Here is a 24,506-nt window from a genome sequence, read left to right as displayed (position 1 = left end):
CCAAGTTTTGCTCCCAGGAAAAGATTTCACATAGGCTTTTCTGCTATTATAAAGGGGTTCTGTTCTGTGACTTTCAGGGAAGCTGAAGTCAACTGACAGCAGAATATAGTCTAGACCAGTGTCTGTGACATTTAAAAGCAATACAAAGGAGAACAGTTGCAAAAAATATGTAGCAGAAAGAATCAGCTCACAGAGAAGCAAAGAGAGAAAGAGAGAGGCAATGGTAGACTATTTTGGAGGCATGGAAGCAGCAGCAAAGCAGCAGGAAGCAGTAGGAAGCAAAACAATAGGGAGTTTTTCAGATAGGATAGTGTTCTGAAGCAGAGCATCAGTCTTACTAAGTCAGAAACTGGTGTTCTATAAGGATTAAGGTGAGATAGGAGTAAAAGGAGCCTTGGGAGTGAAAATAAAGGGGAAAAGCAAGGAATGATTCAGTAATAGAGAAGCAGCAGCAGAGCCAGAGAAGAATCAGGTAGGGCAGGGAAGACTCAGGATGCTCTCCGTGGAGGAGTGCAGGGCAGGCTGGGAGGCAGCAAACTGCCTGCTGAGCTCAGTGCCAGTGAAAGGCGCCTGCAGCTCATGGCTTCTGCTCCTGCTCACCAGGCCTCGCAGAACTTCTTGGATAGGCTCGGTCGGTCAGTGTTCCTTCGGCGCCGGAACCACCTCTCCACCTTTCTCACTGGCAGGTCGCACTGTTTGGCTAAACTGATCAGCTCACTCTGGAAAACAGGCGAGGAAGCAGGGTTCAGATTCAGGTTTGAAAGTCATCATGGGCACATGGCCATCTGGTTTGAGCCACCACAGAACAACCAGTGGAGATTCCCAGCAAGCCCAAATTTGTTCAAGTTGAAGCATCTTTCAGAAAGCTGTCCATCCCTACTATAAAGATTTCAGATAATAGAAAATCTTTCATTTCCCCTTGTAAGCAACTGGTTATTAATACTAAACGTTAAAACTTTATGTTTTATTGTTTTATGTAAACATCTCCAGTTTCAACTTTCAAACTCTGGTCCCTTCTCACGGGTGTTTCTTGTTCAATCACTTCTTCTTTCGGCCTTAAGAGACTGAGTCCCTTACATCTGTCACTCCAAGAAAGTTTTACTGCAGCTTAAATAACTTTTGAAGTTCTACACTGAATCTTGTCATGCCTTTCAGTATTCTGATGCAATATCAGGGAATAACCTGACCAATGTCATGAGCAGAGGCAACACCATTTTCCTACCGGATATTATCCTGTTGTGGTAAACCTGTAGGGATAATTTTTCAATAGGTTATTCAGAGAAATACTGCAATTACCTTCCTTCTTGTCCTTAGGCTCTTAAAGAATTTGGAGTGTGACACAGAAGAAGTCATCATGTTTTATATTCCTTTCTTAAGTGTCATCAATGATAATCTTATTTTTTAAGTAAAGCAATAGGTTTTCATGGAATGTGTTTACTTTAATGGTATCATTTGACAGTGATTTACATACTCTGAGAGTGCTGTAAAAAAGTGTGCCCATTAGTCATTTTCAGATATACTCCTTTCTATTTTTACTTAGTGACTTTTGTTCTTGCGGTGGAGTCAAGTGGAGACATTGATTTATATTCTCCAACTGCTCCATAATGCAGTATTCCTCCCAAGGAGATGGCTGCTGAGAAGAGTAAAATCACATCTTGTAAAAGCTGAATCATAAGCAGGAGTCTGAGCGCTCACAGGAGAGGGAGGAAGCTAAAAGACCGAGATGCAACCAGTGAATTGAGTCAGTAAAACATTAGCCAGCTGCACAATTCTTTTTCCATGTCAGGAAGTCAGAATGATGTCAGAAGTCTCACAGTCCGGATTCGCTCTGATATCCTTACATTCTCTAGGATAAAAGTGTAGACTTCTGCTCCTTCAGTGCAATGTGAGTGCAGGGACAGCTGTGTGGAAAGCCTGCTTCCAAAAGTAGGCCTTGAGTTAGATCTCTGCAATGGGAGTAGTTCTGTTGAGAAACTTGTGGATCGCTCAGACAGGCAAGAGGAAGATCAGGGACTATGGCAAGTGTTCTGAGAACATTCCTTCCATCTGCTAAGGAAAAGGGCTGGCAGCACGACCAAGATGAATGCCTTCATTTTTATTTTAGCCTCTATTCTTTTACTTTTAAGCAGGTACTGAATGTCCCAGGGCTCCACATGCCCCACTGCAGTATGAAACATGCTGCACCAGCCTCATCAAGGCAGTTACTTGTTTGTACTAGGACTGGAACCCCTGCTCATATGTCTTTGGTAGTGGCTAATAGCTTTTGCTTTAAGGCCAAGAAAGCCTGCAAAAAGGCACTGAAAATAAATGTGATTGCACTAGGCTTACGTGGCAAAGTTTTGGTAGTTGGGGGGCTGCAGTGGTGGCCTCTGTGAGCAGAGCCCAGCAGCTGCCACAGGTCAGATCAGAGCCAGCTCCAGCTGGCTCCAAAAGGGAACCACTGCTGGCCAGAGCTGGGCCATGAGCAACGCTGGTTGTGCCTCTGGAATAGCATATTGCAGAAGGGGAAAAAAAAACTACTCTGCCACAACAGTTGGGAGAGAGGAGTGAGTGACTGAAACAACCCTGCATACACCAAGGTTGATGAAGGACACCAGGAGGTGCCCCAGGAATGGAGCAGAAGTTCTCCTGTGGCCTGTGGAGAGGCCCCTGGTGGAGCAGGCTGTCCCCCTGCAGCCCATGGGTCCTACATGGAGCAGATTTCCATGCTGCAGCCCACGCATGCAGCCCATGGAGGAGCCCCCTGTGAAACCTGAACTATGTTCCCTGAAGGAGGTTGCGACCCATGGAGAGCCCACACAGGAGCAGGCCCTGGGCCAGAGCTGCAGCCCGTGGAGAGGAGCCCACGCAGGAGCAGGGGGTCTGGGGAGAGCTGCCGCCCATGGGGGATGCATGTTGGAGCAGTTTGCTCCTGATGGATGGCCCCCGTGGTACGGAGCCATGTGGGAGCAGTTCTTGAAGAGCTGCTGCCTGTGGGAAGCCCACACAGGATCAGTTTGAGAAGGACGGCATCCTGTGGGAGGGATCCTACGCTGGAGCAGGTGAAGAGAATGACTGTGAAGGAGTGGCAGAGATGGAAGTGTTACAGACTGACCACCTCCCTGTTCCCCTGCGCTGCCTGTGAGGAGGAGGTAGAAGAGGTGGATGGAGGGAGGTGTTTTTAGTTTATTTTTACACTGCTCTAGCCTGTTAGTAATAGGTTATAAATTACATTTCTCTCCCTCTGTTGAGCCTATTTTGCCTGAGATGGTGGTTGGTGAGTGATTTCCCTCTCCCTGTCCTTGTCTCAGCTCTTGAGCCCATTTCCATCATAGTTTCTCCCCCTGTTCTTTTGAGGAGGGGGAGTGAGAAATTGGTGGGGTGGAGTTTAGCTAGCCATCAGTGTGGAATCACCACAGTGATTCGCTTACTTACCACCGTGGTTACATCCAGGGTCTCCACTGACAAGGCTAAATCCAAATACAGCTTGACTATACACTATCCTTCCAATGCTTTTTCCCTCAGCAGCAGCCATTATAACTGAATTATACTGCCAAGATCTTCAAGATCTCTTTTTCTCTCCCAAGGGAGAACTACCTACCATTTGTGTTTGCAGTTTTCTGGTGCTCCTTACTTTGTCTCTAACGACAGACAGGATTTTAGTTGGCTTCCTGAAAGGCCAATCTCAAACTTGTGGATTGCACAGCAACAGAATGACCTGCCTCCCTGAACTAAGAGAATCATGCCATCCACATGTGCTAAGCTTCAAGGACTAGCAACAAGGGAAGTCACTTCAAGGGAGTTGATGTGACAGTGATTTGCTAATATATGGAAAGAAGGCAAACGAACAAACAGGAGTTGTCATTATTTCCTTTGGGAGAGGAGTTTCCTGTCCAAACAAGTTGGAGATTTAATTTTTTTGGAGTGCTATCTGTGGAAAGCTGTTATTCCCACATGTTCAGAAGCAGAGCTGATGGCTGATGGCATTTGCAGGAAGATCACCATGCCTGGTCAGTGTCAGGCGGCCAGTGCTACAGAGGTTCCTGCTGCGTTGTTGAGTTTCCAAGTGGCATCACCAAACTTCAGGATTCCAAATGTGATGTTATTTAGGTAAAGATACAAGGGCTAAATCTAGAGGAAAGCAAAGAAGAAAGACTCACTTCTTTAGGGTTCTTGCAGTGCGTACTGTAGAATGTTTCCAGTATGGGGTTAGGCTGAGCATTTGGTCTCTGCTTGTCCCTCACACCCAGTTTGGCACCAAGGGGCAGGGCTATGGCTCTGCAAGAGAAAAGATTCAAGGTTCAGCCCAAAATAGAACAGTGATTTCTGATACTGCAGCACTGTACAACATGGTGTAGTACATTAACAGTTGTGTCTCACAGTTATCTCCCACAATTTTGGGTCTAAGCACAAGTATTGTGTCAAGCAGGTAAGGAAAATAAAGAAACTTGAGTAAAAAAAGTTACAATAGAAACAGTGGGGCTTCAATGCTATAGGCCTTGAGGTCAGTGTTGCAATACACAACACTGACTGAGGTTGGAAATGCTACATCCTGCTTTGTCAGCTTTCAAATCAACTATGTTTGGGCGTCCCAGATTATGGCACGAAGCCCAGGCTTGTAGAGACAGCCGTCATACCTGCAGTTGGTCTTTGGCTTGCTTGTAGCTTATGCAGAGTACCACATTGATGACAAGGCCTCAACACTGTTTAGTTTTGATGTTAAACATACAGAGGACCCATGTGAACTAGAGACTTGGCTCAGGATCAAGAGGATCAATAAATACCCTGATGAAACAGGAGGCCCCTGTCATGTTTAGCTGCCTAGCACGGTAAAACCACCACAGCCCCTTGGTCTTTACTGGAAAAACTTTCCTCAGTTTCTCTTAAAGCATGCCAGACAGTAGGAACATAAGGGCATAACAACTAAAAACATAACCACAAGGCATAGTTGCTTATGTTGCTGTGCACCTTTAGCCTTTCATGGTGAAACAATGCAAAGAAAAATATCTGCATAAATAGAAAAAAGTTTCAAACGGGTGGCAAGACTAGGCATAGAATTGTTGTGCTCAACAACTAAACTTCTCCACTACAAACCCTCTTTTCCTCTTTAACCATAGGAAATAGCTTCATAAATGGTGTGAAGTGAGGTACCACATGAACACTGCACAAACAGGAAACTTGGCAAATCAGAATTGCAAAAAAGGCCCAGTTTAACTGCCTGCTCCTCGCATTTCTGGAGAATTAGTTCACAGAATCATAGAATTACTTGTTTCTTATAAGTCACTACCGTTTACACATTGCCACTGGCATGCAATTAATCTCATTAGCCAAAAAGAGTGGAGTGTCTGCCTAGAACTTTTCAGCACTGTTCACAGAATCCCAGCATGGCTGAGATTGGCAAGGATCTCTGGCCTACAGCCAGTCACCCAGGACCATTTCCAGACAGCTCCAAGGAGGGAGACTCCACCACCACTCCAGGCAACCTGTTCCTGTGCTCTGTCACCTTCACTGTGCAAAAGTGCTTTCTAATGTTCAGATGGAACCTTCTGTGTTTGGACTTGATGATCCTTGTGGGTCCCTTCCAACTTGGGATATTCTATGAGTTTATGATTCCCCATGTCCTCCTTCTTGCCCTTGTCAAGAATAGGAGTGACTTTGCTTTCTTCTAGTCTTTAGGCATTTCTCCTAGTTGCCACAATAAATCAAAAAACATTGAAATTGGCCTTGGAATGACATCTGCCAGCTCCCCTCAGCACTTGCAGGTGCATCACATGAGGTCTTATGCATGTCCAGTTTGCTTATGTTTTCCCTGGCCTGATCCTCTTCCACCAAGGGCATATATTCCTGCTACTGATCATCATACATGCAAAATCATTGGAAAACCTTCTCTCTGCATTTTGGAGAAAAAAGAAAATTTTGCTCTAAGTGCTAACAGCTTCCTTGAACTTAGCAACTGTAAATTGGCGTTGAGGGTGGTTACGAGCTGATGAATACCATGCAAAGGTAGAGAGTGCTGAGATGCAGGCCTGCTCTGCCTGGTTCATCTTCATTCTGTACAAGCAGCAGCTCTGATCAGTTATCCCTAATAATTCAGAAACCAAACAACATTTTTTTTTTCCATGGGAGCAAAAAAGTTGTGGAAGTTACATCATTATGTAGGTGTTTAAAGACTTTTTACTTAAAAACTGTATGTGGTATGTTTATAACTGGGATTATATGGTATGGCTGCCTGTGATCTCTTCTAGCCATATAGCCACTCCATACATTTGTGTGCTTAGGGACTATTCTAGATCAAGTATCCTATCAGAGCGTTCTTTTGACTTTTATCTTCATTTAATAAACAGGTTTCAGAAGCAATTTTCTGAAGAGACTACCTACCTAAGGAATTTTGTAACTTCTATTATATTAAGGCATAGAACACAGAATGGTTGTACACTTAGTTCCCTCATGTAACAGATGATTTCAACCATTCTTTTCCATGGCCAGCTCCATATTCCAGTTGTTCTTTTCCATCTTCTCTGGGAAATTCCTTTAACATCACTGGCTAAAGAACCATTCAAAGATGTACCAAGACCACTGAAAAAGATGTATTTCTACCATAAGAGGGGGTCCAGTGGTTAAGTGTGATTGCTAGCTACTTTCTAACTACAAGACACACACGTATCACGCTCTGTGTAAGCTCTCATTAGTTTTAGTGAAACTCAGCAGCATCTTGGCATTGCTGCAACAGTTAACAGTGGTATTAGAGAGCCCCTCCTGTGCTAAGAACAATGACAAAGTATTTCAAAGATATCCATAACTATACAGAAATGGAGAAAACATTTGCCCTAAGATCTGTACTAGGTCTTGGTTCTTAAGTGGTTCCTCTGAAGCTCCTCTGAAGACGAAGATGTAATAAATTTCTGCTGCTTAGGAAGAAACTTACTGCAGCTTCTTATCAGTCCACATCGGAAACTGGTCTAAAATTTTCCAAGCACCTTAAAGGGAAAGAGAACGTTCCTGCCAGGTGTCAGGGCAGCTTGCCAACAAGTTTGGTTCTTTTTTTAAAAAACTATTTCAACTATTCTGCATGACTCCTTAATTTAGATTAATCTTTTTCTCTTTCTTTCCTGTTGGTTTGTTATGGTCATGGTATAAAATCTCACTGTAACAGAAACAAGCCAGTTGCAGTTGATGAGGACAGGGTGTGATTAACCAGAGCTACAATTACTTTGTTGTTGAGGTTTTGAGTTTAACCATGAATTATAGGACCAATCCTACTTTTATGAACACAATTGGGAAATCAAACCCTGAAATTCCTCCTAAGGGAGGTTTGTACATGTTGGATGTATGCTCTGACTCACTTTTCAGTTGAATCTTGTTCCAAACTCAAAGAGGATGATGTTTGTACTGATTTCAACATCACAGATTCATCACCTCAGTTGCAGAGATGGTCTCATCATGGAAGCTTATCATCTGTCCGGAATATGGAAGCAGAAAGCCTGAGGACTAAATTGCACAGCTTTCTATAGCTAGGTAAGGCAAGACACAGACCGTGAGATGCCTTTTATCTCAAACCTATTCCTTCTTCAGAAAGGTTCTGGTGAAGATAGCTTCTCTATCTTCAAGGTTTACAAGGGGAAGTTCATAGTAAGGAATTCAATTCAGTAATCACCAGTGAACAAACTATTTTGTGCAAAACCTGCTGAAGCTGAAATTAAATGGATTAATCATGGAGGGGCCTAAGTCCACACTCCCTCACCTTGCAAGACTGGGCTTTGCCCCTTTGCAGAGGCTTTCAGAGATAGTATGAGACACAGGAAAAAATCTAGTTTTTGTGAGTTTATTTTCCACAAATGTATTTGAATTTATAAGGGTGTCACTCTGCAAATATCTTCTAGCACCAAGAAATGGAGAACCAGTGTCTGTAGGAACCAGCACTTCTACTCTTCGAACTGCACCATCTCTTGAAGACCCATACTTTCCAGTGGCAAAGCGTTATCTCTGTGCTCCTACAATATCGTCAACTTTCTTGTGGTTACAAGAGGATGCTGTCAAGAAGCTGTCAAAGCTATATTACACAAAACAGCCAGCTTAAATCTTTGCACCAAATACATGCCTAAAGCACCTAAGAGGAAGTTGTTTTCAGATGCTTCTTGATTACTATTCAGTAACAAAAATCTCTGTGGAAAATGAATCACAGAAAAATACATTTCAAAATTAAATACTTGAAAGTGGTCTTCTCTTCCACCTTTCTTCTGGTTCTGAGTTCATCTGTTCTCAGCAGTTCAATGGTATTCCTTTCTTTTAACGCACAAAACATAGCTCTTATACTATTGCAACCCTCCTAAAGAAAAGACCTAATCATTCTGACTAAACTGGGAGTATGTTTAAAATAACTTAAAATAGTCCTTTATTATTATTTTTGTTAATAATCCTGATTTACAGCCATGCTCCCATGAGAGGTAGTAGCCATGGAGAAATGCACCAGTTTACAACAGGCACTTTGTTTTGTACGTAAATAGAAATTATCAATCATTTACTTACTTGGGAGAATTAATATTCAATGGGCTACAGTCTTCTGCCCTTCTTTGGCAATATGCTCTGCTACGTCTGAATTAACAGGGTCCTGGAGATTTCTTGGACACTGGAGAATTCTGTTCTGGTACTTTGGAACATTTGCCCTAAGTTTTTCAGGTTTATACCATTCCACTTGGAGGAAAATACTTAAATATTGATTGAGCCAGAGAGGTAAAAAATTCCAGGTAACTTCCATCTACTTTACTAAACAAACACACCACAATTTAATTAAAATAATTATTTTGTAAAGTCTTACAATAACAGCTTATGAATACAAAAATATATATGGATAGGAAACAAAGTTATACTGTTATTTTTGTGTATCTGTTAATAACATATTTCATCTGTGAGTAAGACTGTTTATGATCTCTTCTTTCATTCCCTACCATTTGATCCTCTGTAAATTAATGTGTTGGTCCTAAGTCTTCTTGACAAGATTTAGGCCAACAAAACTTGCCCTAAATTACTAAGGAGCTTGAGAAGCTTGTTCTTAACTTCCACTATTGCACAACAGGGTAGAGGCAATTCTTATTTTTTTTTATTTTGCTCTATCATGTGCATCAGCAGGGGAGCTCCCTTTTTCATATGCAAACTTGATGCCAAATCCTCCTCTTCCCACCCTGCTTTGTTGAAAAGCAGGAATCTCACAAGGAAAGACTCAGGAAGTGAGCTATTTCAGCTCTCTCTGCAACAAGATGGTTAAAGCTAATGTCAAATCACAAACACAGAGCAGTTCACTGTGCCTTTTAAGTAGTTCAGCTTGTTTTCTAAGAGGCTGCAATTAGTATGTTGTCCCATGAGGTTACCAAGGAAAGAAGCACAGAAAATCAGCAGATTTATGGATTTTGCCACAGAAGGAACCAATAGGATAATCGAAGCAAGGAGAATAATTCCTTGCCATTATCAATCTGTCCTTAAATTGTCTCCATGCAGCTTGACTCCTACATAAACCAGGTCCCGGACTGAGACAACACTTCTTGCATTATACCTGTGATTTCTGAGATAAAGTGAATCTTTCAGGATACCCAAGCTAGACTTCCTTGAGGCTTTGTGCGTGCCTCCTTCCCGTTTTAACATCAGCTTCCCTTTCCATTTGCCAGACTGGTCCGTGCTTCACTGTGACTCTCAGCTGCAAATCTTGTAAGCCTTCGTTTTGAGCCCAGCCAGGGGAGATGTCTAGTAACAAACTCAGCTGCAGCTCACTGCCGTTCAGCAGCTGCTGCCCAAACAGGCATAGAAATTCTAGGGCAAATGTTGGAGTGGGAGGGAACAAACTTCTCTCTGAACAAAAAGCGAAATCTCATGTAGCTTGTTCTAACAGCTCTTACTGAAGAAGCTCAGGACACAGTGTTTTGTTTCCCCTGCTCTGCCCACAGTAACCTGATACGTTATCTGTAGGCTATTGTCTGTGGGTAGTACATATTCCAATTGTTTGTCTCTGTGTATAAAAATATCTCAGTGTCAATGCAGGAATCACAGACACTACAGGTCAGAGAACATAAGCCAGACTGCTATTAAAAGAGCCTCTGAATCATTTCTGAAGGGGCAAGCTCAGAGCAACAGCTTAACTGAAAAAGCAATTCCTTGTACTCACTACATATCCTTTATCAGAAGGGCCCAAAGGCTCTTCACCCATGTAAAGCAATATGCTAACACAGATTTTCTAGGAATAAACTTGCCTAACAATCTGGTAGAGCAAGAAACAAAGCAAGTTATTACCATACAAAATAAAAGGAACAATACAACTGTCTTGGTTGAACGGTTCAGCAGAACCCTGGAGAGAGATGGAGCCATGGACTCATGCAGATCAGGAACTACCAAGAAATCTGTAAGGTCTTCTTGAGGCAGGGCCTGTTCCTTGAGGGCAATGACACCTCCCCTTAAACCTCACAGCAGGCCTGAGAAGTGCCTGTTGCTGGATACAGATTGCATTGGAACAGGTCTTTGAGAATGACCACAGGCAGAGGGAAAAACCAGGAGCTATCCTCACACAGAGAGCAGGCACAGGAGCAACCACCCTCACGGTTCAGTGCATGCAAAAGGGTGACGTGATCTCTATGGATGGTCTTCTAGAGTTAGGAACAAAACAAAACAAAGCAAAACAACGGCCAGGTTACAAGGAAAACACTCTGGTGTTCCTTAGGGGGTTTGGTGGAACAAGGTCACATGAGGTGACTGCAAGAGCACCACATTTTAGGTACCCCTGATGTCCACCCTATGGCTAAAAACAGTACCACAAGGATCTGTGCTGTCATCCCTCCATTGTAGCTACTCGGCAGAGTCCCTAGGCTAGCCACTAGTCACCTACCACTTCAAAAGCTGAGGAAGAGAAAGTCATGCAGGCTAATTTCATAAAGGAGCATTGAAAGTAGTCTAGGCCAGACAGGATTGGCATTAGTTTCCCGGGATGTCCTTCTAACCAGGCCAGAGTGTACAAGTGCTGGTTCAGATGTGGAGCACTCACGGTAGAGCACAGCTATTTCCCACATACTTTCAAAAAGCAAGAAGTTGCTAAGGCATTTGTGCTCATTTGTCTCAATTCTAGTAAAATGCAAGAAAGCTTTGGTCAGATTTGTATATTTATCTTTGGAAATCAAACAGACTCAAATCACTGGACCACAGGAAGTGTATATGCAGCCCTAATTCTATAGCTTTCAGAGTACCTTTCCCTACATTTCTTCACCATATAGGACTGGAATGAAACCATTGCTATGGGGGCTCCCCTCCCTCACATCTTTTGAATTATGCAAGCTGCAGCTACAGCTAGGATGAGACAGGCAGCAGCTGAATGAGCTACTGTGTCTCAGAGAGTGAATGTGCTTTTAAAATAGGCATCAAACAGTACTTTGTGCACCATTTATCTTGAATTCTGCACAATCTGGATAAATTATTACTAGTTTTGTAGCATCATTGTAACTTTTTGCTACAAGGAGACCAAAATTCATCATTGTTTTTGAATCTGTGTCACAGGATCAGCAAAAGGGAAGACAGAAGCCGCTTTTCAACTTGAAGAGAGATCATTCTTTTTACTGATTTTCTCTCTCACTTCTCCCATTCACGCTGCCAAGCACTGGTAACAGCAGTGATGACAGACATCTATTGTCCCCAGCAGCAGCCAAGAAGTTCTGAAAAACAAGTCTACATCAGCTGAATTCTCCACCAGATGAAGAATGAGCAGTACACAAACAAATTCACCACTTGAGGAGCTAGACAGTGATATTCTATAAGCCAGGTTCACCCAGCAGCACAGTGGACCAGGGTCCTCTATATCCCCAACTGCCCATGGGCTAATTCTGAGTGCTAATTCTGAAGCTCTGTACCTTTATACTCTGTATATACATTGTACTCATCTCAATTGTACCTGAGTGTGTGCTAGTAGACAATTAAATAAATTGCATCATTATTTTTTTTAAAGACTGGAGTAGTTGTTTTCCATAAGGTTTTATTCCAGATAATAAAAATTACTTTGTTGTAATAATAAAGTCAGTTGCATGGTTTGCCTTTGAAGGCAAATGGATTGGAAAATTCTGAGTGGATGTTTCTGCAGAAATTCACACTACAATCTGCAAGTATAAGCTATCTCCATGAAATACTTCTGTCCTTACTATAAATGCATTTATAGTGAGGTTGTAAAAGCTGAAGATGTTGGATGTCTTATGAAGCCAAAACTGATCAGAAAGAAATCAGAAAGCCACCTCAGAAGGTAACCTTTCATTGAAAACCAGAAGATTCCAACCTTTATGGCTGAAGAAGATTGCTTGAAAAGATGGCTCAACAGGACACTGGAAGTTCAGGAACCAGAACTTCAGTTCCCCAAACAACTACACTGGGGTTCACTGCTGATCAAGAGGAGTAGCAGATCTGACCTAATTACTGATCTGGACTTCTTATGCTGCTCTCCCTGGTGTCCTGTGAAGATGGAGCATGAACTAACGTCAAGATTTGAAAGGAAACCTCTAAAGCAGTGTGGCTTCAGCCAGGGAAACCACGGCCGCCAACGAAGATGAAGATGTCATTTCTGATCGACTGCAAACCAGTTTTCTGAAATCCACTAGGTAGGATTTAATTGGCAGTTCACCATCTGGCAAGATGGATGAAAATTAAACCACAAGACTGTGAACTGGCAGATCTTTGTTACAGTCTTTTGTGCTTTAAACATCATTTACCTTTTCATTAACCTCACCTGTCAGCTTACACAACATTAGATTCATCCTGTGTCAACCTGTGGTGAACATACACAAAACAACAAAAATATTTTGTTTGAATTGAGGGAAATGGTAAGAGAATGTAGATATTAGAATAGGATCATGAAGCAGTAGCCTGAAGGAAATCTGAAGATAACCTGAGATAAGGTTATCTCTAAATACTACCACATTCATAAACTTTTTTTTTGAAAAAACAACCCAATTCTTCACATCTACTGCCTTCAGAGATACTGGGATGCCAGAATCCCACGTTCTCACTAATCTGAGTGATAATACGTATCACTTAACACTTTACTCTGGATCTTGAAGGTAAAGAAGCAGAATCACTTGTGAGAATAGTGAGAATATCTCACTGTGAGATAGTGTCTCCCAACCCCTGGTGATGAAATGGATTCAGTAAAGGAACACTTGACTTTCAGAAGGCCACAATTTGCTCTACTGGTACCGTTTCCATTCCAAACTTGGGGCAGAAGCACAGACTCAGCCTAACAGAGGATAATCAAGACAGAGGGAGCTCCATAACTGAAGCTGCCTTTTTTCATTTCTGCAACTTCAAATAATTTAATTAAAACTGAATTGTCTCTGGCTCCTATTCAATGGCTTACTGTGCACCACTTCCGTCCTTGAACAGACAGAAGAGAGAAAGATGTTATAACCTGGACTACAGCAACCTTGAATTTGCTGATCTTAATACAGGGCAGAGGAGAATCAGCAGGCAGAGTACAAAATGAGCAAAGGCACCAGATAGTATCATGTACAGCTTTGACAATAATGCAAGGCTTTATGTGAAGTTAATGGGGACAGGCTGTGGATGTAACAAGCTAACTTTCAGCTGCTGATTTTTAGCAGGTTTGGCTCTCCCTCGCTGCATTCAGAACAGCACCCATTTCTCCTCTCACTTATTTCAGAACTGAATGCAAAAAAAAATAAAAATCAGTCTCTCCATGACTTAAGACATTTCTTCACAGCCCATGCAGCTCAGAGGAAGCAGAATATACAAGTGCACCTGAAGGTTTGACAGAATCACTTAACAAATATAAGAGAGCCTTTTCTCAAGTGTTGTTCTACATGCTACCAAACATTTGAAGGACCAGTTAGTAGGGGAACCACCCAGAAGTTCTCCATTTTGGCTCTTGTCATTGCATCTCCTTCCAAAGCAACAGTATTTGGCAACATGTTCATTCTTCTCCCCAAAACATCCTTACCTACAACACTCACTTCCCACTAGCAAAGTTGTTCTGCAAACAGGCAGTGAAATCTATGATCACCACCTTTAAAAACATCAATGCTGTTTATAGAACCGTATTTAAATGAGTACTAAATTATTACCAATGCTATATAGCCCAGGATTAAACTGATATAAGAGTATCAAAGTATGTATGCATATATGCAAACACACACATATGTATGCATATATATAGTACAGATAATTTATTTATGCTGATTGTAGCTAACCTGGACTAGAACCTATGGTTCTATTTACCAAAGGTTTTAAAAGTTTAAAACCAAATAATTTTCTGAGTCTTCTATTTTGTGCTGGTGACAACTAAAGATTCATGAGTTTCCTCAGGTTTTTGCTCAGACAGAATGCTTTGATTTTGACACATATTTTATAATGACTGATATTTGTGTAACACCTGAAAGCAAGCCAAGTCCTTAAGAAACACATATGAATCATGAATGGGTTCAGAGACTGCAGTCCAAGTAGAAAATGCAGAAATGAATGGACAAAAAAAAGCAATTTAGATTGAGGACTTGTAACAGCAATGACACCTGCTGTGCATTTGAACAGAACTCCATGCAATTCAGAGCTTGTTTTAGCCCTTAGCTTTCTTCAGAAAAGTGCTTCACAGGCTAGAATTTCAGGCTCTGTACTTGTGCCTGAAAATTGGTGTTTCAGCTGTTTCTCAGAGAATCTAGAACCACCTTGGGGTGTGTAAGGTTTGAGATGTCTTTTATCATTTTCTCCTATTAAAAACCTTTTTCTACATTTACTGGAATAGTTCTTTCCTCATACAAAATGTAATGAAAATGCAGTCACTACCTCCCCCCCACCACCACAGAAACATATCAAAACACATCAACATGGTGCTTGTGGAAACTTTAATGTCATAAGCTGCAAATTCATTAGGTATTTCCCAGGCAGTTAAGAAATGAGTGACTGAGACAGCTCTAGAGTGTACCTATGAGGCTGCCAACCATCACACCAAGACACGGTATAAGGGTGTCACAGTACCCAAGAAATCATAGCGTTGGCTGGAAGAGACCTATGGATTTCTCCAGTCCAGTTTCCAGCTCAGAGCAGGACCACTGCTAACATCAGATCAGGGCAAAAGAGACTACAACATTAAGTCTTGTAAATGCAACACAGAAGAGTCTGGAGGACACCACGCACAGAGATCCTTCACCTTTATGGTGTTAAGTTCCAGGACTGTACTACCCTCCCTGGAAAAAGAAATTCTTCCTGATGCCCAAACTGAATTTTCCAAGATGCAATTTTCTAGCCTTTACCATTTTTCATACCACCTGACAACACCAAGAAGAGTTTGGCTTTGTTTTCCAAAGAAGTTAAAAATTCTTTATAAAGCCCTTCAAGTAGCTATAGGCTACCATCAGATTGATCCTTTGCCTTTTCTTCACTCAACTAAACCAACCCAGCTCCCTACACCTTTCCTCACAAGACGTGTGCCTCAGGTCCTGACCATCCTGCAGTACACCCCTGGAATCTCTCCAGTCTCTGTACTCTCCCTCTTTAAGTGGGGCCCTACACTGGACACAGTACAGAGATACACTCCAAACAGTGCCAAGCTGAGGGGGAAACAACTTCTAAATATGCTGTCCAAACTCCTTCTAATACGGCCCGAGACGCAGTTTGCCTTACTTGCAACAAGAGTGTCTCCTGGCTGACACTGAACCTGGTGTCTTGAAAACCCTCCTCTGCACACAGTCTTCTCAGATATAATCCTCCTGTACTACAATTTGGAAGCTATTGGGATTCAAATGCACTGACAATGACTTTCAGTTCCCAAAAATCAAAGGTCAAGTCCAAAATCAGGACTATTAAAATGTACATACATTTTGTTTACTGACTTTTTCCCTTATTAGCCTGAAAGCACTTCAGTTTCCATATTTTCTTAACAACATGGGCAAGAAACACTGCAATAAAAGTTGTGATTTCTTCATAACCACAAACTCCAAGAAATTGACTTTGATGGAAAGAAGTCCATCATTTGAAAGAAGTCTCATTTTGGGGGTTGGACCCAATGATCTCTCAAGGTCCCTTCCAATCCCTACAATTCTGTGAAGTCTCAAACATTATAAAACTCGTCTCTTGTCTCTAAACTAGAGACATGGACTTGATGGATGGACCACTCACTGGGTAAGGAATTGGCTGGATGGTCACACCCAAAGAGTTGCAGTCAACAGCTCAACATCCAAGTGGAGATCAGTGATGAGTGGTGTTCCTCAGGGGTCAGTATTGGGACTGGTGCTGTTTAACATCTTTGCTGGGGACATGGACAGTGGGATGAAGTGCACCCTCAGCAAGTTTGCCGATGACACCAAGCTGTGTGGTGTGGTTGACATGCTGGAGGGAAGGGATGCCATCCAGGAGGACCTGGGCAGCCTTGAGAGGTGGGCCTGTGTGAACCTCATGAGGTTTAACAAAGCCAGGTGCAAGGTCCTGCATCTGGGTCGGGGCAATCCCAAGCACAAGTACGGGTATGCAAGAGTTTAATCTCAGGCACCAGATACAGGTGCAGGACATTCCTCATTCTCGTAAACACAATCTGGAACTGTTAGAGAAAGGGCTTCTCAACTTCCAGGTCCTCTCTCTAGTCAGGACAGAACTACCGACCTCCCCCAGCATCTGCTTCAATATTGTGGCAGGGGCTAGGAGTGTGCATTCTGCTCTCATCAGCACCGAATGCCCCATATTTTCCCAACTTATCCAGAGCAAACAAGCTCACAGAGGAGTTGCTTCACAGAAGTGTGAGTTGTTTCTTTTCCCCTAGGGCTGCACCCACAACCTCCTTAGCTCTCCCAGGCCCCACCCAGCTACTGCATAGCCTCTTCCCACAGCCACCACCTAATGCACAGTAACTGGTTGTCAGACGCTGTTGTCTCGGTATTTCCAAGTTCAGCCAGCAGGTGCCAAGGAGAGGAATAAACACGCTCAAGGTAGCAGGGTCTTTCCCGGGTTTAATCTCCAAAATAAGAAGATGGCACTATTAAAAACTGCCAAGCATGGTCTGATGCAGTTGGTGAATCAGGGTGTGCAGAACCTTCTCTGAACTTCTCGTTTCTTTGTATTTTCTTGGAATTCTGACCCAGGTAATGGTAACAGTTTACAGCATTTCTGAAATCCTAGGGCAGGCACCACAAGGAAGAAGGTGCACATCTAGAGAAAAAAATGCTGATGCACAGTTGCAAGTAACAGATGAGGGTAGAATCAATTGCCAGAGGCCAAGCTAAGGCCATTGAATCTAAACTTGTTAGCCTACTTATGTTCTCCAAAATCACACTCATATTGACCCACAGGTATATAAAGCTACAAAGTTATGGCCATCTACATGGAGAATAACACCCATCCTTTCAATCTGCAATTCTCAAAACTCTGTGCAAATGAGTTTAAACGGTCCTAACCCTACTGTATACGCAAGGTAACGGAGAAACAGAGGACTTGATTCATACCTCCCATTCTCTAAGGGAACCTTTCTTCTCCAGGATGAACTGAATGTGAAATGGTAATTATTAAGAATGAGAAAACTTCATGCTGAAATAAATGACTGTGGAGAGTTAGGACAAACAAGAATATAGCTCAGAACACTAGTTTGTAATTTGCATAGGTAAGATGGTGGTATGATTACAGGGTTCCTGGACCTGTAAAATGGGCTTGAGATATTATCTTTCCTAAGGGTGTGACAAGAAGCTTTTATTTAATGAAGTCTGTGAATCAAAACAGTTTTAAAATGCATGAGTAGGCCTACGCCTGTGGAAACTCTCCCAACTTAGGTAGAACTTGGAAAGGAAATATAAGAATCTTTTGATCTGGTCAGGAGCATCTTAAAGGAGATGGTAAAGATATGTAGGCTGACTAGGACCAGTATGGCAGGGGGGAGAGGAATAAAGGGACAGAGTTGCAAAAACACTGAATCATAGAAGCTGGAGGTGGCCTCTGGAGATCATCCAGTCCAACTCTGCTGCTCAGGCAGGGTCAGCTAGAGCAAGCTGTTCAGGGCTGTGTCCAGCTGGGTTTCCAGTGTCTCCACAAATGGAGACCATTCCCTCTCCAGGGAATCTGTTCCAATGTTTGACCACCCTCACAGTTAAAAAGTGTTTTCTTGTGTTCAGATAGAATATCATATGTTTCAGTTTGTGCCCACTGCCTCTTGTCCTGTCACTGGGCATCACTGAGAAAAGCCTAGACCCTTCTTCATGTCCATGTCTTCCCTGTACTGAAGAGCTCACAATAGGACTATTCTAGCCAATGCAGAACATTGGGGCTTAATCTCTAGCTTCACACTGAAAGTGTGTCCAAGTGACCAAAGGACAGTACCTGCCTAAAGAAGTACTGTATACAGCCATGTCCTGCAGGTCAGCAAGAAAGAAATGTGATTCACTTCTGTTTTAATGGTTACCTACAGCACCTTGTTTCCCACATTAGTGGAGGTAACTGAGACACCTATGTCCTCAGGGAAATGCAGGATAAAAACCATGGAATTAATGGAATGCACACTAAACTTATTATTTACAAAGAAAAGACTTGGATTCCAAGTTTGTATAATGAAAAGAAGATTCTTTAAGTAATCATTCATGCATTTGTTTTTAGTAAAAACCCAATTTAATGCCAGTATTTTTATGTAAAAATATTCTCACAGCAGAGCTCAGAATTCTACTTGTAAACACTTTTTCAATTTGTCCTTGTATCACAGAGAATCTGGAGAAGAAACATGTTTCAAGCCCTCAGAAAGGTCTATAACCATTTTCTTGTGCAGACTCTTTTTGAAAAGGAAAAAAAAAAAGCTTTTTTTTAATTTTAATTTTCAAAAATTTTCATTTAATTTTTTTTTTTAAGATCTTTCTGAACTTAAAACCACTATAGATTTTGACTAAGCTATTTCAGAAGAACACCTCTTCAGACAATTTGTAATAGCAATTTTTCAATCCAGTGAAGACCATTTGAGACAATTTTCAAAAGGGGTCTTACTCTGCAGCCCTGACAATGGCTGACACTAAGGTAACACTCAGTTAATCCACAAGCAAATTACATTCAGTAGTACACAATACTGACTATGGTTAAACTGCTTATAGCAACAGCAGTAGTTCAAGACCTTAATGAAAGTCACAGCCAGCAAACCTTGTGGAATTTCTAGTCATGCTTTCACATAATTCCCAATTTTTCTGTGCTGAATAGTAATGTGTAAAATACTGAAATGGTTCTGGCCAGAAAAATCCTAGAGACAGAGTTACTCTTGTGCTGATCCTGGAAGGTCATATCCCAGAATCTGCAAAAAGCAGCCGCTTTGGTAGCAGAAGGAGAAAAGGAAGAGAGATTCTGGTAGCCTAGTGCTGGAAGTGGCTGTGGCAGGCCTCAACCCAGAGGAAGCTGCTACAAACATCTTTACATGGTGCTCCCAAGGAAATTACACTTCCTGAATCCAGAACAGTGGTCAGTGAAATGCATACATTCATGGGCTATGCCAGTACTCATTCTGAGGTCTGATGTCTCAGCTTATCTTACTGCATCTTATTCAGGCTCCTCTGTAAGGTGGGATATCCCAGATCCCCATTTGCCAACATAAAGGAGATTTAACTATATTTGGGTAGTCTAAGCATTATTTCCACTGCACCTGGCCCAGAAATAGCAAGTAATGTGCAATAGAAACTGCATGTCTGCCTTCTAGAGCACAAGCGTAAACCTAATTCTAGGGCTTGCTTGTTTTGAGTGTGGGAAGTCACACTGCTTCTAATTAGACCTTAAGGGTAGGATTTGTGTCCTATATTCAATGTGCTTCTTTAGTAAGTAAACAGAGCTGTATAGAAAGAGCTGAAACATTTACCTCAGCACACTTTATGACCTGGAGTTTCCATGAACCTCCACAATCATAGATTGGATACAGACAATAAAGCCAGCTTTTGGACCCAAACTGACAGTATTATCCCTAAAACACCCCAAAGAGCACTAAATAACTTACCTTTCAAAGACGTATCGAATGACAACCAAGATTAGAGCAAAAGGAATACTGAGCAGGAGATCACGAGGCTGAGGATAATGGATGTCTTCAGACTCCTTCATGTCCTCCCAGGTAATTCCGGGGGGGAGCCAGAACTCATGCTGCCATAGCCATTCATTCAGAGCGCGTGCCATCCTGGAAAGAAGAGAGACCAGAATACACTGAGGATAGTCTAGCACATAGCAAACCTGTCAGCACAAGCCAGCGAAGCAGAGGAAGGATTACACCCTAGCTGAGGTTGCATCTGGCTATGAAAGTAGATGAGGTGTGGAATGCATCAATGCCCAAGGACCTGATAAGCTACTCACAGATTTTTATCAGGTGCTCAGTGACTGCAGATTCCTGGCACAGAATCAAAAAAGGCTAACATGGAGAAAAGTGTTCCAAAAATTCAAAAGAGCACACCAGTGTCATGCTCAGCAAGATGCATCAGAAAGTTTTAATCTGAGTACTGTAACCTCTCAGGTTCATAGATCCCTTTCTATAGGAACAACAGCTTGGTATTATGAAGATCTGGCAAGTCTGTTCCAAGGCTGGCTACCAGTTCTCCTTTATATGTACATATCCCTACTTTTTAGTCTTTGATCTTTTGTATTTGTTTGTTTCTATTTACATATTACAATTCCACTGTGCGTGTATGTGTACATCTGTGAGGTAATTAATACTATTCTGAGGCTTGTCCTTTAAAAAAAAAAAAAATATCTATATTCTGCTTTACATGATTAAGGAAAGTACTTCCAGGTAAGAATTTTGTGCTAAGTGGTAAATCTCAATGAATCTTAAAGACCATGACTGAAGGTGTGATTTACATATATGATCAGAGAGTTTAGGAGCATAAAAGAGTGAAATGGGTTTACCAAACCATTCAGCATCAAAATACTGCTGCTTGGTAATTCTAGCTCACACACAAACAGGAGCTGCGCTGCTTTCCAACACAGGCTTCTCACTCTGACTGGTAACAACAAATATCCTGAACACAAGTTCTGAATGTAAATCAAACAGACTCTGTGTAGGTACAAACTACGTAAGGGAATTAGATGCCCATTGAGATTATTTTAACAGCACACAGGAAATGCCATCTTACGAAAGCAATGAGAAAAAACATGTAATTTTAACCCGAATATCATAAGACATCTCATGCAGGAGAGGCCCAAACCCTGGCCCATTTTCTGCAAAGAGAATTGCTTAACAGATTGAAAATAAATCATACATTTTATTTTTAAGATACCTTTAATTCAGGATTAGTTCATTTGTTAGCTAACCTGAAGATATGGCTTATTCCAGAATTTTGGAGAGTCTGAGGGATATCATCTGAAGCACAACCTCCCTTCTTGATTTGGTCTTTCTTATTCAGCTCAGTGTGTCTTCTGATCTGATTATAACAGGGAAGAACAGGACCCTATTTCTTCACATTTGACTCTCATTTCTCCTGAAGCATTCACAGCCAATTCAGTATGATGACAAAATTGATTGCAAATGTATATGTGTATTTGACACAAAGTGTATGCAATTTTCAGAGCATTTAAGATATGCAAAGCAGGAAAACACTTTCCCCTTTTCCACAAGGAAAAAGGAAAAACAACATACTAAAAATGCATTCTCTTCTTCCTCCCTGCATTCCCTGATTTCAGCATCTGATACCTAAATGCACAACACAAAAATGACTCTGAAAAATCTGGAGCCTGCTACCCTGTAGGTGTGTAGCTGAGTAGAAGCAGTATGGCCACAAAAACGATATCCATTCTTGCTGCAGCACCCAACTTCACTAGCACTGAAAAGAACACAGAGTTCTTTTGCCAGATCTCAGTTTGACAATAATCACAGCATTTTCTTTTTCGTGCAGCTTCCAGAACTCTGCAAACTGCTGGCTTTTTCCCAATTCCAGGCCGTTCTCCAGTCTGTCTGTGGAATTGCCCTTCTTCCAGTGCAATGTCTGCACAAAGATCATTGGTTACTTAAAATGAAGATAAACACCTTTTATAGACTCTTCAGAATGTGTTTTAAGAACCTGCCAGTCAAGATGTAATAGATTTTAAAGTGCCTGCCAAATCTCTTGAATCTCTCTGACTCTCTGGGACATAGATTATAAGCTAATTTCCTGCATGAAGGGTGTTTTAAGGTGGGAACAACCTGCTATCCACATCTGTCCCCTTGCCATAGGATGCTTCAGAGATAATTCCCTTTCTGTCTTGCCTTTGATGATTCAGCAAAGGCAGCTGAAGCCAGGACCACAGAAGAGTCACGACAGGATTCACTGTACATTAAAAAGAGAGAAGCTAGTTGAAGTATACCTTTACCGAAAGGGTTAGGCGTTGGAATGGGCTGCCCAGGGAAGTGGTGGAGTCACCATCCCTGGAGGTCTTTAAAAGACGTTTAGATGTTGAACTTAGCGATATGGTTTAGTGGAGGTCTTGTTAGTGTTACGTCAGAGGTTGGACTTGATGATCTTGAGGCCTCTTCCAACCTAGAAATTCTGTGATTCTGTGATTTTAATGCTAGAGAAATCTTTTCAGACTGCCTGGTAAACATGCTATTAACTAGCATAGTTCCATTTGGGTGACAAAGATACAAGCCCCTGGGACAGGCTGTCAAATACACTGAACATCAGGGCCTCAGTGAACCAAGTTTTCAGGATGTCCCTAAGTCTCCTTTAGACTGCGAGAATACAGGTTTCTGCACAAAATTCTATAGTTATAGACCAGAAAGTGTGTATGTAGAAGCAAACCATATATGTATTGACTTAGCTGGCAATCAATTCAGCATGTTGTCACTATGAAGTGTGGTGATAATGTTCCAAAACAGTTTGTATACTTCAGATAGATACTTGACAGCAGCTAGAAAAGTCAGATAACTTAAGCAAGGTGTCTGAATTAGAAAGAGCTACACAAGGCATGAAAGACACCATCCTCAACAGTGTTGGTAAATGTTCTTAGCTGATAAAAATCTCAGCCGTAGTCAGAAAAAGTAATACATTGGACACATCTTTCAATAATGGGACTCTCTGATATGAAACTGAGTCAAATTTTAAATGGCTTTCCCATCCTCAAAATCCAATTTGACATGCAAAATGTTTCGGTTAAGACACAAGAATTACAAGAGGTGATGGAGGAAAAATAAGCTTTATAAGGCTTCCCTGGAAGTTTTCAAGGACACTTTGGGCAACCTAATCTAGTAGAAAGTATCTCTGTCCATGGCAGGGGGGTTGAACTAGATGATCTTTAAGGTCCCTTCCAACCCAAACCATTCTATGATTCTGTGATTCTAAGGTTAACAAAACAAAGGAAAGTTCAGAATATTTAGCAAGTGGGTTAAGACACAACCATTCAGGTAAGAAGCTGGTATTTCTTTGATTCCAGAAGTGGAACATAATTTCTTGTGATGGGCTTGTACTATTTATATTTTCCAACCATCCTTGTTATGGTTTTCATCCTTTCAGTTGTTACTGATCAGCAGCATAATGGGGGCAAAGGCAGAACAAATGTTCCAAGTATTGCTATGAAGAGAAGTGATAATTTTCTATTGTAATATCTATAGGTCAAAAGATTTACATGTGCCAGCAGCAAATTAAACATTCTGTTATCTTAAAAAAAAAAACACAAACATATTTCATGGTGGGAAACAATGAGCTTTTGGATAACATGACGTGTGCTACCAAAAGCAGAACACTATAGTGGTGCAGTTGTGCTTGAAGTCTGGAAAATAAGTTATTGGTTTCTTCTCTTGGAGCAGGCTAGAGTCACAGGACTAGTTAATGACCTACATACCACACAGATATGAAGAATACTAAAGCTAGGAAGTGTAGTCAGCAAGAGCACAGAGGCCACGCATTTTGAGTTGTCCGTGACAATAGTTTCTGGAAAACGCCCTCCTGGGTTTCTCAAACAGCTACCAAGATGCTGTATGACCTCTGGCTGCCCATTATCATAATCACGCAGGACTGTGTTCTCAGAAAAGCTGGGTAGTGTCTGAAAAACATGAGCTAGCAGTTAGTATTAAACACATCCAGCTGTGAATTGTGGTGATACAACTGACCACAGACACTGCACAGCAAAAAGCAGATCTAACAGTTGGCTTATCTTGTCATAACCCGCATGCAGTTTCTAGCATATGGACATAGCGGGCTGCATTTCGTGAAGTTATCTGGTTGGTGGCCAAAAAAGCCTGGGTCTTATAGCTGCAGCTGCTGCATGCCTGCCTGGGGACAAGGCACCCGATTCCTCTACTCCATCCTGGGATGGAGCAGAAAGGTTGAGTTACATCCTTGAAATGGAGTGTAAATTTGTGATAATTTAGTGACATAGCCTGGGAACAGCTTCAGCTTGCAGTTAGATTATTGTAACTAAGAAGGACATCAGGAATACCCAAGAGAACCCTAGAGAGAAATTACGTTTCGCCCCTTCCTCAGCTCTTCAGAACACATTTCTTCAGTACCACGGGGTTATTCCAAAGGGCAGACAATAGGCATGTTAGGGAAAGATGCTATAATAAGTAGCTTTGCTTTTCTGAGGGTGCTCAAATGGGCATTTTA

At 41.8% G+C, this 24,506-nt stretch overlaps 1 protein-coding gene across 2 annotated transcripts in view; it reads right to left on the bottom strand.

Moving 5' to 3' along the window:
• CERS4 (ceramide synthase 4) overlaps window positions 1-24,506 on the bottom strand; it is a 55,601-nt gene that overhangs the window by 14,078 nt on the left and 17,017 nt on the right. For both annotated transcript variants that reach the window (XM_032203591.1, XM_032203592.1), the window contains exons 3-5: window positions 19,940-20,113; window positions 4,140-4,257; window positions 601-719 (exon numbers count right to left, since the gene is read on the bottom strand). In XM_032203591.1, coding sequence (XP_032059482.1) covers window positions 601-719; window positions 4,140-4,257; window positions 19,940-20,113 — 411 coding nt within the window. The remainder of the gene's footprint in view (window positions 1-600; window positions 720-4,139; window positions 4,258-19,939; window positions 20,114-24,506) is intronic.

The sequence above is a fragment of the Aythya fuligula genome, chromosome 26 (assembly GCF_009819795.1).
Source record: "Aythya fuligula isolate bAytFul2 chromosome 26, bAytFul2.pri, whole genome shotgun sequence".
NCBI classification, from domain to species: Eukaryota; Metazoa; Chordata; class Aves; order Anseriformes; family Anatidae; genus Aythya; species Aythya fuligula.
This window is presented reverse-complemented; position numbering and strand designations above follow the sequence as displayed.